The 13,014-nt window shown below is 47.1% G+C and overlaps 1 protein-coding gene across 3 annotated transcripts in view; it reads left to right on the plus strand.

Annotated features, from left to right (window-relative positions):
• The window catches only part of SLC7A8 (solute carrier family 7 member 8), a 49,095-nt gene that overhangs the window by 10,023 nt on the left and 26,058 nt on the right, over positions 1–13,014 (plus strand). For all 3 annotated transcript variants that reach the window (XM_058540964.1, XM_058540962.1, XM_058540963.1), the window contains 2 exons: positions 5,805–6,009; positions 6,906–7,057. In XM_058540964.1, the coding sequence (XP_058396947.1) occupies positions 5,805–6,009; positions 6,906–7,057 (357 nt within the window). The remainder of the gene's footprint in view (positions 1–5,804; positions 6,010–6,905; positions 7,058–13,014) is intronic.

A 13,014-nucleotide genomic window follows, 5' to 3' on the forward strand; every position in this document is an offset into this window, starting at 1 on the left:
TTAGTCACTTAGTAGCCCACTTGGTCATCAGATTGACTGTCGTCATATCTCAGTGCTTGTGTTCAAGTAACCCTTATTTTATCTAGTAATGCCCCCAATGAGAAAGAGTAGTGATGCTGGCAACTTGGATATGTCAAAGAGAAGCTGTAAAGTGCTTCCTTTAAGTGAAAAGGTGAAAGTTCTCAACTTAAGGAAAGAAAAAAAATCGCATGCTGAGGTTGCTAAGATCTACAGGAAGAATGAATCTTCTATCCATGAAATTGTGAAAGAGGAAAAAGAAATTTGTGCTAGTTTTGCTGTCTCACCTCAAATATGTATGTATAGGAAAAAACATAGTGTATATAGGGTTTGGTATGTTCCTCTGTTTCAAGCATCCACTGGGGGTCTTGGAATGTATCCCCTGTGTATAAGGGGAGACTACTGTACAGGAAGAGAGGCATGGTGAGCTTCCAGGCCTGCCGTGAGGATAAAAGCCCGGCCTCAGCATACCAGACCCTGCTTGCATGCTGTTCCCCCAGTCCTGGAAATCCTGAGATCCTCCCAGCCACTTGATGGAAGAAGCACAAAGAAGGTTCACCTCAGCTTTCTCTGGACATCATGGAAACGGACAGAACCTCCAAGTTCCAGGAGGAGCTCTGGCTAGATTTCAAGGCTAGCATGAGTTAGTAAGGAAGGCCAAAGCCCTTTGGATCTAAGGGTCTGTTGGCCATTAGAAGTCTGTAATTCCAGGCCCAGGAAACTCTTTGATGGCTACAGCATTCTAGTGTGGACAGGCCTAGATGTGAGTATGGCCTTAATAGGAGTCACATGGGTATGGGCCCACAGGGGAAGTCAGTGGTTGTTCGGGGCAAACGTGGATTTTCTAAGTTCCGGCAATTTTTCTAGTGAAGACTTGCCCACTGATACAACTTAGCCCCTTTTTAATAAAGTGATTTGCCTGGCTTTTCTTTGATAGAACAAACCAAGCTGGGCCTCATTGTCCAGGCATCTTAGGACTCATTTTTCACTAAAGAAGATCTATGTGATAAGATAATTACATTATTAGTTGGGGTGAATGAAAGAGGATTGGAACTCTGACCTCCAGTACCTTGGCTTTGCCAGATGCGTGGGAATCTCATTCTTGAATAGCTTTAGAGACAATGAGTCTAAGAGTAAAACAGCGGAGAAAAACAATCCTCATAGTCGTCAACTTTCTTCCAACCTCTCATGAAAAAAGATAGAAAAGGCTTCTCCCAGTTCTTCTTCAAGGCCACTCCAGAAAAGCCTCATTTGGACAGTGTCCAAGTTTAAAAGCCCTGCAGTTAAAGTGTGTGTTGTGCAATTTCTACAGGAGAGGCAGTGTGGAGTAGTGGAGGAAACCCTGGGCCGGGAGTCCGAGGACTTGGACTCTCGTCCAGGCCTAGCTCCCTGTGCAGTATATGACTTTGATCATCTCCTCACCTCTCTGAACTTCAGTCTCTGCCAAGGTAAATCGGATTGATAATACCTGCCCTGTGCACTTAAGAAAGTAGTTATGAGAATCAAGGTAATGAACATGACGTTTTGTAAATCAGCACTGAAGGTGGTACTGCAAAAGAAGGCAGGAATCTGACCTGTGCTCCAATTCTTTAATAAGCACCTTCTGTGAACCATTCTCATTGCCTATAAAGTGGAGCATGTAAAACTATTTTCAGGGAAAAGCTTGAGGCTATGACGGAAGATTTAGGCTCTAATTCAGTTACTACTAACCTACACTGTGATTTAGGCAAATAACTACCTCTCTGGGTCTCAGATTCTTCATCCATAAAATAAGGACAATAATACCTCCCTCACTTTCCCCATTTGGGAAATAAGAATAATATTTGCCTTACTTTCTTCCCCTATGAGTTGGAGATGGTAATAACAAACAGCAGTCTATTCTCCTCAGCAGTGAAATAAGTGGGTTGCTTTACTCATTTGCGTACAATACACACTTGACATACTTCACAGGATTTGGAGGTTCCAAAGAAACAGGTATATTAAATTGCTCTGTGGAGCTAAGTTCTAGACTGATGTCAGACATGGTTCATTCGGGAAACATTTATGGAATGTCTACTATGTGACACTTTACAGGCGAGGGGAAGCAATACAGTTCCTGCTCTCATGGAGCTTACTTGTATTGGGGGAGATAAATATTCATCGAATAATCGCACTCAAGACTGTAGCTAGTAGGCATTACTTTTGAATAAATGTTCTTTCAGCTCCAGAACATAGCTGTGCCATGGGTGGCATTCCCCCCCGTGCAGAAGCTCCAGAGGCCACTAAGGTGGAGGAAATGTTATCCGATTCTGGTTTTCTAGGTAGCGGCTTCCTAGAATCAGGGAGAGGCATTCCTCTCCATCCTGTTCCCTGGCGCGCAGGTTTGGCTAACATAATTCAATTTTTTTTAAGCTTTTATCTTTGTCATTTTAATTGGGTCAAAATTAAGACTGTTGGCAGGGGAGAACCCAATTTTTATAAAATGAGGACTCTTGTCCCAGTGCCAACCTATCACAACCCTCACCATCACTGGGCAGCTCCATGGATGGACGTGGTGTCCAAGAATAAGTGCAGGCAGGAAGTGGTCAGACCCCACAAAGGGCTGCTCTACCTGGACCGAGGTAGAACTATCTGCTCTACCAGTCCCACCTCTACCTGGAACGAGGGAGGGAGCACACACTCTGGAAATGTCAAAGCTGGAGAACAAGAGTGTTTACTGGTCCCCATCGCAATATTTGTTTTCCAAAAACTCTTAGTGAAACATTGACATTCTTCATTCCTGAGAAGATGGGATCTTTCCAATAATATCCACTCCCACTTTCCCTTTGGAAACAGCCATTCCTGGCTCTGAGAAACGCCCAGCTGTTTCCCCCCCGCCACACAACTTAAAGACCAAAGTCAAACCTTGTTTTTCTCCTGTATTGATTGTTTTTCTAACCCCTTGAGCTAGCTTTATAATCCTACTGGTATGCTCTCTTCTTGGCTGCCTTTGAAATGCCCTACAGATCACTCTCCTGATAAATTCCTGCTAGGCAAGGAATTTGCTATCATCTTTCAGCACTCTTAACAACCCCGTCTGCAGTTCTCAGCTCCCAGCATTCGGTGTCTTTCAGGAGACAGCAGCATGTTTAGGTTGGCAGGTGAAGGGTCACTTGACAGGGTGTCCTGAGTCCTGGGATACTAACCACCAGAAGGCCTTTTAGTCTCCACTAACCCAACAGTCATGCAAAGCACATATGGGGACCAGTTGAGGAGAGAAGAGGGCTGAAACATGTCCTCACCCTATCATAGGACTTTCTTTCTTTTTTTTTTTATAATTTTTTTATTTATTTATTTTTCCCCCAAAGCCCCAGTAGATAGTTGTATGTCATAGTTTCACATCCTTCTAGTTGCTGTATGTGGGGCGCGGCCTCAGCATGGCCGGAGAAGCGGTGCATCGGTGCACACCCGGGATCCAAACTCGGGCCGCCAGCATCGGAGTGCGAGCACTTAACGGATAAGCCACGGGGCCGGCCCTATCATAGGACTTTCAATCAACATCCAAGGAAAGGAAAAGCCTTTAAGAACTGGTGGCACCCAGACCTCATTTTTCTCTCTCTCTTTGCCTGATGTTCAGATCACAAATTTGAACATGAGGGGTTGTTTCTTCTTTTGGTTTTATTTCTATACGCAACCCTATTCTGTTGGGATAGACTCTTAGCGCCAGGAGAAGGAGAGCATGTTTGAGACAGAAATGTGCCTCCTTCCCATCTGAATCCAGCTGTGGCCCCTGCCCTCTGACTCCGCATTTCAGTCTCATGGCTTATTGCTGCTTTTATGCCCATCTGGACCCCTTCCCTCTCCCATTCATTACTCATCTCACACTGTAATCTTTTACTTTGAAAAGGGGCGGCATATTCTGCATCCCAGAAGAATAGAATATTATTGTTTTTAGAACATACATAAATGTTCTCTTCTCTTTCCCTTTGACTGAAATAACAGGATGTGAGGCCTGGGGTTAAAAACTGAATTTTGGTTTAGAAGTGAAAAGTTTCAGGATAGACTGAAGTTGAGTTATGGCTGAGCTCTGAAAGTCAGTTTTTGAAAGTTGAACATAAAATCCTATATTCTGCATCTCGTTCAGCCCAGAACTGGTTCCAAACCACTAAAGAAAGATGGTGGGAATTTGAGATGTCCTCAGAGCGCTGTCAAATCCAACCAGCCTCATGATAACTCCAGCTGTGCATTTCTCCCTGGATTCATTTAGTTTCTGCTTCTTCCCTCCAGCCTTTAGTGGTGCAGCTGGGTGGGGCTCGAAGAGAGAGCTTTCAAATACCTGTCCAATGCACCCTGATCTCCACCTTGAATCACAAGAAGTGGACAAAGGGAAGCTTGGGAAGGAGCATGTCGGGTGCTGCCCCCACACTCCTACTCCTCCCTTGCCCGACAGACACAACCCAACAGCCAACCCTTCAGTCCTTGCTGCCAGCCTCACTCTCAGGGTAAAACCAGCCTGTTGCACACAGAAGCGGAAGTGGATTAGTAGAAAGAGTGCCGGATTAAGCACCAGGAGACTGACTTCTAGATCCAATTTTACCCATCAGTAGCTGTGGAATTTGGAGAAAGCCACTTAACCCCTCTGTATCTTAGGCTCTTAGTTTGTAAGACAGAGAGAGACACCTGCCCTTCCTCTTCTTCCTGAATTCCACGAGGTTGTTGTGAGGGTCACATGAAATGATGGAGGGGAGCGACCTTTGGAAGACTGTAGTGCGGAGGCTTTGTCTGTATTGTACTCCTACAAACCACTTCCAGACTCCTAGGACTGTTTTTTTTTTTTTTTTTTTTTTTTTTTTTTTTTTTTTTTTTATCATTTTTTTTTTTTATTTTTTTATTTTTTTATTTTTTTTTTTTTTTTTATTTTTATTTTTTTTGTGAGGAGATCAGCCCTGAGCTAACATCCGCCAATCCTCCTCTTTTTTTGCTGAGGAAGATGGCCCTGGGCTAACATCCGTGCCTATCTTCCTCCACTTTATATGGGACGCCGCCACAGCATGGCTTACCAAGCAGTACTTCGGTGCGCGCCCGGGATCCGAACCAGCGAACCCCGGGCCGCTGCAGCGGAGCGCGCGCACTTAACCGCTTGCGCCACCGGGCCGGCCCCTCCTAGGACTGTTTTTATAGGGTTATTTCATGTTTCTCACCAAGGGTGGAGCTGTCGTGTCTGGGGTAGAGGCCAGCCCCCCGGAGCGCTGTCCACACTCATGGGTCTTGAAAACCCCCAGTCATGGGGAGTGATCACAGTCTGTCCAAAAGGTATTGCTCTTCAGCTCATTTTTGAAGTGCTCTAATTGGCAGCTGGTCACTGAGAACAGCCTGTTTTTCCAGGCCTGTTGTTTCCAGCCAGTCGTAAGAACTTTGTCACCTTGAGTGGACCATGTACAGCCCGGGCAGAGGGTCCTGAGGTTCAAGACCTGTGTCACCACTTACTACTACATGGACTTGGGCAATGCAGTTGGTATCTCTGACACTCAGTTTCCTCCTCTGTAAAATGGGAGAAATGAGATCTGACTCCACAGGGTCGTCCTGAGGATTACAGGGATCATGTAAGGTGCCTGACCAAGTCCCTGGGCAGTACCTGCCCCTTATCTGCTCCTCTTTTCCCTACTTGTAAGGAGAATTAGTGCTAGACAACGCCTGCCTGAAAGTGATGTACCCATCCTGAAGGCATCTTAGAATCAAATCAGGCATTAGACTACCCCTGCCAATGCCGGTCCCGCCAGCTGTGCTGACTCCACTGTCTCCCCCTGTCCCCTTGGTGCCTGGTGCAGGAAACATCATCGGCTCTGGAATCTTCGTCTCGCCAAAGGGCGTGCTGGAGAACGCCGGCTCTGTGGGCCTCGCTCTCATCGTCTGGATCGTGACGGGTCTCATCACAGCTGTGGGAGCCTTGTGCTATGCTGAGCTCGGGGTCACCATCCCCAAATCTGGAGGTGACTACTCCTACGTCAAAGACATCTTTGGAGGACTGGCTGGGTAAGAGGTTCTGTGGAGGCCTGAGTGGTCTAGGCAGCCGAGACCGGGGTTTTCCAGTGTGCCGAGGAGAGCTAGAGAATGGGATTCCTCTTCTGCCTCTGTGTGTGGTTGCTAGGGTAGCCTTGTGCCCCTTGATGCTCCTGAAAGTGGCAGAAGAACCAGGTTGTAGTTTTGATCTCTTTGTTGATCTTAGTGGGCAAGAGTCTATGAGTGAGAGCAGATAGAACTATATGACAACCCCCATGGAAGGCACATCCCAAAACAAAGCCCTTTTATCTTGACAAATGAGGTGATCACCTCACACACAGGGTCCCCTCTTCTCACAGTACCAAGGATAATGGCCTCTAGAGCCAGAATGTACTTCCTCAGCTTCTGCAGCCCTGCTACTGAAGAGTTCAGCCCTCCCCAAGGGGCCCAAGGGTGTGTGGGACACTTCCCCCTCAAACCTTACTCTGTGCCTCCCCTGGCAGTTGCTTAAGTGGCCACACCCTTAGCATGTCCTGGCAGTCAAAATTCCAGGATTGCAAATTTTATTTTCCACCACTGGATGCTGGGAGCCAGAGTGGTAGAGAAGAGGTGATGAAAGGAGAGGGGTGAGAGAAAGAATGCCAAGACGTGTGTTAGTACTAGTTGAAACTAAGCTCTGCATCGTTCAACAATTTTATTGTCATTGCAGAGGGCTGGGTGTCTCATTTGAGGGGAGGGAGGGCTGGGCTCCTCAGCATCCCTGAAAACAAAAAGGAAATGCACCCCTTTAGCCCACCTGCCTCTCCTAACGCGGCCCAGAAACTTGCCCAGGCTTTCCCTGATGACTTTGGCATCCCTGCCATGGCTGTTGGCGGGGACAGGGTCTCCACTGCAGTCTTGGGTCAAGTCCCGTCCTCGTCCCCCTTCAGGTTCCTGAGGCTATGGATTGCTGTGCTGGTGATCTACCCCACCAACCAGGCAGTCATCGCCCTCACCTTCTCCAACTACGTGCTCCAGCCGCTCTTCCCCACCTGCCTCCCCCCAGACTCTGGCCTTCGGCTCCTGGCTGCCATCTGCTTATGTAAGTGCCATCTGGGCCCTGCTCTCAGGACGGCTCTTTCAGCCTTCCTGGTGGCCTACATGTCTCTGGTTCTCTTTCCTTTCCCTCTTTCTTTCCTTCCTTCCTTTATTTTTTTTTTTCCCCTCATTACTTTTCTTTCAATTTCTTACATCTGTGTTTTGGATGAATGGATTCTGCATACAATTATCTGGTGTTAAAAAAAAGAAGACACTTCAGTAGCTGCTCAGAGGCACAGTCATTTTCACTGGCAGGGTTCTTTACACTACACAAAGCACCTTCACCTCTATTTTCTGATCTGAGCCTCGTGACAAATCCCTGAGTAAGCTGGGCCAGTATTATCATTTTCCTAGAGCAAATAAGGAAACAGAGACAGGCAAGTGACTTACCCAAGATGGCAGGCCCTGAGTGGAGCCCCGGTCTCCAGATTCCTTCTCTTTCCAGCACACACACCCCACCGAAGGCTCCCTGCTGCACGTAGGAAGATTTTTCTGGCCTCACCCACCTCTACCTCAACTTGCCAGCTTATATCTTAAAAGTCTTTGAGAGGAGAGTGTAAAAGTGCGAATAGGAAGAAAATAAATGCATTGTCCGTGGTCCCTACCCTTGATAAGTTTTCTGTCTAACTGGGGAGAAGAGCCATATAAACAGAATCTGTGGTTAGGATTCAGTTGCAGTAAAAATTCGGAGAAGGGGAAATAATCTCTGTGAGCAGGAATAGGTTTGAGAGGCTTTACAGAGAAGTTCTGCACCCGTGTTTCTAGAAGTCTCCACACTTAGCCTCTGATATCAGGGATCTCAAACGGATTGGGGTATTTTATATCTTTTAACCAAAAACTAATTTCTGAAGTAAATATTTGGATTTTTTCAGAGACTCTACTTCTAGAGTTAGCTTGGTCCCTGCCTTCCCACACCTTCCAACACACAGACACTTAGCTGAGGGTAGTGACCAACCCGGCCACACCCTTTCCCAGGTCTTCACGCTGCTTTCCTTCAGTCATGCTAGGGGGATGGGGAGGGGGATGGAGAGGGGGTGCCCATCCCAAAGCCTTTCACAGGGCAACCAGCTGGGTTCCAAGGGGTGGTCTCCTTGGCAAGTGTGCCCTCTTTGGCAGCGGTGTCAGTTCTGGGATAGACCCCCACCATCCAGGCAAGTGGTACTGTGGAGCCAGGACACTTGTTTGAGGAGTATTCTTTGTGCTTGGTCAGACCTGCTCGTGGCCTAGAGGCAAAGGAATGTGGGCTCCAGAGCCAGGTTGCCTGAGGCTGCACCGCTTTCTTATTGTGGCAAGTGCTTGTCAAAGTCTGCCCCTCCCCACCACCGACTGTGAGTTGGGGGTTGTGATCCTCCCTGCCTGCGCAGGAGGTCATGCTTGCAAAGATTCTTAGCACAGCGTCAGGTACCTCGTGGCCTGGTCGTATTGGGTGGTCACGGAGGGTGGTCACTGAGGGTAGTCACGTGGTCCTTGCTTGCTAGCTGGATCCAGAGCTGGGGGAGGTGTGGGGAAGGGGAAGGAGGTGTGGGAATGCAGGAAAAGTTGCTGTTTCTGCCATCAGACAGCTGATGGGGGTGGGAAGAGGGACCACATAAGTGCTGGCCCTGCTATTTCAGCGTCTCGTGCACACAGACACGGCTTCCTTTTTCCTGCTGATGCTGCTAAAGTGTCTCAGACAGAGGCCACCCTTACCCTCCAGCTAGAAATAGAGAACCCTGAGGCTGTTCAGTTTGTCCCCTAGGAGAAAGACCAGGCCACCGGGCGGAGTTCCTTGGGCAGCTAGACCCCACACCTTCCTTTGCATTCCCCAGACTCACCAAGGGTATGTGACCCCTTGCACAAAGACCCTCTGGAGTGGTGTAGCCCCTAGATATCCCCTCAAGCCAGAATCTCCCAGGAGATAAGGATCACTCCTACCCATAGCCCAGCTCCAGAAAGACAGGTTGTACACAGTTCCCTCCGCAGGGCCACCCTCATCTGGACACTGCTAGCACCAAGCCAAGGAGGGATTTAGAAACTCTGATAACAAAAATGACAAGATCCTCCCCTCTCCCAATTCCTGCCATCAAAGGTTCAATAAAACTTATCTGGCCTGTCCTCTGCCTCCTAGGAAGAACTGCAAGGAAATTATCTCTAGCTTAACAGCGTTCAATCTTGTCCTCCAGAGACAGGAATGTTTCAATGTCCTTGAGATATGTGTTCAAGTACTTTTCTACCTTTGTAAGCAGAAAAATCTTGTTAAATCCAAACATTCCTCTTTATTTCCCTTGGGGGAAATGGAAAACAGCTCCTCACCCACCGTGTAGGCCACCCCTGTCCTCCCAGATGTGAGGGCCATGTGGAGCCCCCACCTCCCATCCCGTGGGGGTGCATGGTGGAGGGAGCCACACACTTGCCCTTCCTCACCACACACTCCCAGCTGCTTTGAGTCTTTGTGCAAAGGTTTTGTTTTCTGGTTTGTTGAATGTTTTTTTCTTTTTTTGGGGGACTCACTTTGACAGGTCCCCCAAATCGTCTCTCCAAGTGTCTAGTAAAATAGGAACCAAGCTGTCAGAAAGACTTGGGGGATGCTATCTTTCATTAAATGCTGATATCTTTTATTCCAGCACCCCTCCCACTATCATCCAGCCGCACCCCATCCTCTTAGCAGGTGCCAGGTGAGCCAGCTGTGTAAAATAGGCCCACCGTTCTTTGGCAGTAGAGCCGAGCGTGGCCCAGTCCAGCCATATTCTTGAGGGAAGCAGCAGAGAGCTTGGGGATGGTCTGAATGTATTTATATAAGAAGCTCTACCTTCTGCTGTGTCATTTTGGCATACTGGTGACAGGGCTGGCTCGAACCACTGTGGAAGGAGAGTTTTTGAGGGAGAGGCCACCCTCTGTGAAGAGGTCGCTGGTGTGTAATGGAGTGCGTGGGTTGAGGGAGCTGGAGGACACGGTACGGAGCGCAGCGGGCATGGCAAAGCCCCTGGCTGGGGTTTGCTGCGGGAGGAAGGAGATTGAGGTTAAGTCTGGTTGGTGGTGGGGCCGATTTGGAATAGATTGGATGAGAAATGATGGTGAGAAGAGCCAGATGGGGGTGGTGAGGCGGAGAGAGCCTGCTGTAACTGGCTTTCCTGCCTGGAGCCTGGAGGGGTGAGGAGAGGGAGGGAGGGCAGACGCTGCAGATCTGGATCACGCTTATGCAACTGCAGCTGCCACTCTGAGTTATTCTATGATTTAGGTCAAAGCTGATTAGTCACTGCTGAGTCAGCAGAATACTCTAGCCACCAGGCAGCAAAAAAAGAAACTATTTTACATTTTGATTAAATGAAAGCCTTTCTCCCTTCTCCAGAGCAAGCATATTAGTGGGAAGAGGGAGTTAGGAAGGGGAACAGGAGATGTTAACACTTGGTTGGGTGCCGCCTTTTGTGATTTACTTGAGTATTTCTCTTTTCTTTCTTCTTCTTCTTCTTTTTTTTTTTTTTTAGTTATTTCATAAGTAAATGACTATATTCTCTAGGTAAAAGATTCAAGTAATCTGTAAAGAGAGTCAACTGTGAATGCTTCCCCTTATCCTCAGCCCTCTCCCCTGCCCAGTAGCCGTGGCAACAGTGGATGGGTGTCCCGACAGTTCTAAATACAATGCATCTATCGATGTACATGTCTGGGCATATAGAGACACACATTGATGGGTTATTTCTGCAGCTTGCTCTTTTATCATTTAGCTGCATCTTGTAGCTATTACCTGACTTTCTAGTTATAAACAAAGTGGTCGCCGTGACGCAGAAGAAGTGTCAGATGTTCTGGGGTCGCCCAGTTATGCTTCTTGCTTCCTAACTCTGGGTTTTCCTTTGGGATCTGTTTTTCCCCCTCTCTTGGGGACTGGGCCACCTTTCACTCAGGCAGCTCCTGGCCGCCTTCCTCTCTACATCCAGCATCTGAAGTAGAATCTTTCCTTCTCATTGAAGTCCCCCTCTTCTCCCTGAATGCCTTGTACTAAAGAAGCTCCTTCTCCGTTCTTGCCCTGAGAAAGGAATACCCTGCATGCATTTCTCAAGTAAAAAATGCTTCTTATCTTGTTTTCTATCTTTCTACTAAGATTCCTAAGAAGCTAGTTTTCCAGGGCTTCAGATTTCTCCCACTTCTTCCTTGAGTGATTTGGAAGGGAAGGGACTTCACTGTATGGATGACTTTTAACCCTGAGTTGCTCAGCAGTTGCTCCACAGAAAGCTTCAAGTGCTTGATGCAGGATGCCGTGAGAGAGAAACTCATGTGTGTTGTTTCGCAAGTCTCTTGCAAATTAGCCCCTTGACATCAGAGGGTTCAACAGTCTTTCCAACATCTAAGTCCCTTAACCGCAGCTTATTTTCCTTTGACGTTTCATGTCCTCTAGCCCCAGACTTCTCATCCTCATGCACTAAACCTATTGCCTCAGATGCCAGGCAGTGCTGCCTGCTTGCCCTTCCCAAGTCCCCAGAGAGTTCTTTGGCTGTCTCGTCAGCCTTGTGTATATGAATCCAGACAAATACAGACTGGCCTAGATTTGATGCCCATATCTCCAAGCCCCCTTTTTCCTCTGTACATCTTCTAACCAGCCAACTTTTAAAATCTAAATATATTTAAAAAATCTCCTGATTTTTACTCAGTGGTCAATTTGCCTAACATCCCATTTTTCATTTTTACGATGCATTAAGACTAAAATTATTCTGGAAGTGCATTTCCTAGGAAAAAATAAAGAAACTGCAAATCCATCAGTTAATCACCATATTGAGCCCCTACACTGAGGGGTGATAGGCATTATGTATACAGAGTCATGGAAGCGATTAAAGGCTAGTAAGAGATTGGTGTACAAACAAATAATTACAATACCATGTGATGACAAAAGTGTGTACAACAGAGAGAAAGGTGCTTCAGAGGTGGGAGAGGAGTGTCAGGGAAGACCTGCAGGTTGAGTTAACTCTTGAAAGGTAAGTAGGTAGACTCCAGATGGGCATAAAATAGAACAGCTAAGTAGAGGGAAGGGCTCAGGCAAGACTTGGGGTCAAGAGAGAAAAGACCTGTTGGAGAAAAGCAAGTACTTTTGTGGGGGTGTGTAGCCTGGGAGAGTGACAGGAGATGAGGCTGAACAGGTGAGCAGGAGCCAGATCTTGAAGGATCCCATATATCATGCAGAAAAGAGCAGCCTTCATCCAAGAGACAAGGCACCGCTGAAGGATTTTGAGCAGAGGAGTAACATGATTATGTTTACATTTGAGAGAAAGAAAGACCATGACATTTGAAGCAGGGAGACCAGTTAGCAGGCTAAGCATTTGTCCAGGCCAGAGAGGTGGTGGCCTGAAATAAAAACACAGTTGCAAGGTGACAAAAACAAGAAAGATTTAGGAGTAGACTCAGCTGGACATGTTGATTGACTGACTACTAAGAGGGAGAAATCTAGTCTTTCTACAAATCAAAATGCTGTATGTTTCAACTTAACTGTCTCCAGCATTTGTGATGAGCAATTATAATGTGTTCTCTCTATTTCTGCCTTCCATGTCCTCTACAAAGCCCTGAGGAGCACTGATCAGGTCTCTGGTTGGAAGTTTTCCTCAGGGTGGTTACCCCAGGATGCTGCTCAAAAGCCTGCTCTTCAACAGTATAACTTGGAAAGGATTGGGACTCTCAAGAAACATTATATAAACCAGAGTCTTAAGACTTTGTTCATTCAACAAACATATATCAAGCGCCCATGATGTGCTAGATACTGTTTTTGGCACAGGAGATACAACAGAGAACCAAAAAACCCTCATTGTCATTTGCAGCAGCAGAAAATTAAGCCTATTCTCTCAACAAGTGTTTATTGAGTCCACTTGTGTGTCCTCTATAGGGGATACAGAATCATTCAATCATTATCAAATATTTGAGTGTTTGTTCTGCTCCAGGCACTGTGTTAGCCAGGAGGATACTTAGTTCTTGTACTAAGGAACCCACAGTCCAATGGATCGT

The sequence above is a fragment of the Diceros bicornis genome, chromosome 5 (genome assembly GCF_020826845.1).
Source record: "Diceros bicornis minor isolate mBicDic1 chromosome 5, mDicBic1.mat.cur, whole genome shotgun sequence".
Classification (NCBI taxonomy): domain Eukaryota; kingdom Metazoa; phylum Chordata; class Mammalia; order Perissodactyla; family Rhinocerotidae; genus Diceros; species Diceros bicornis.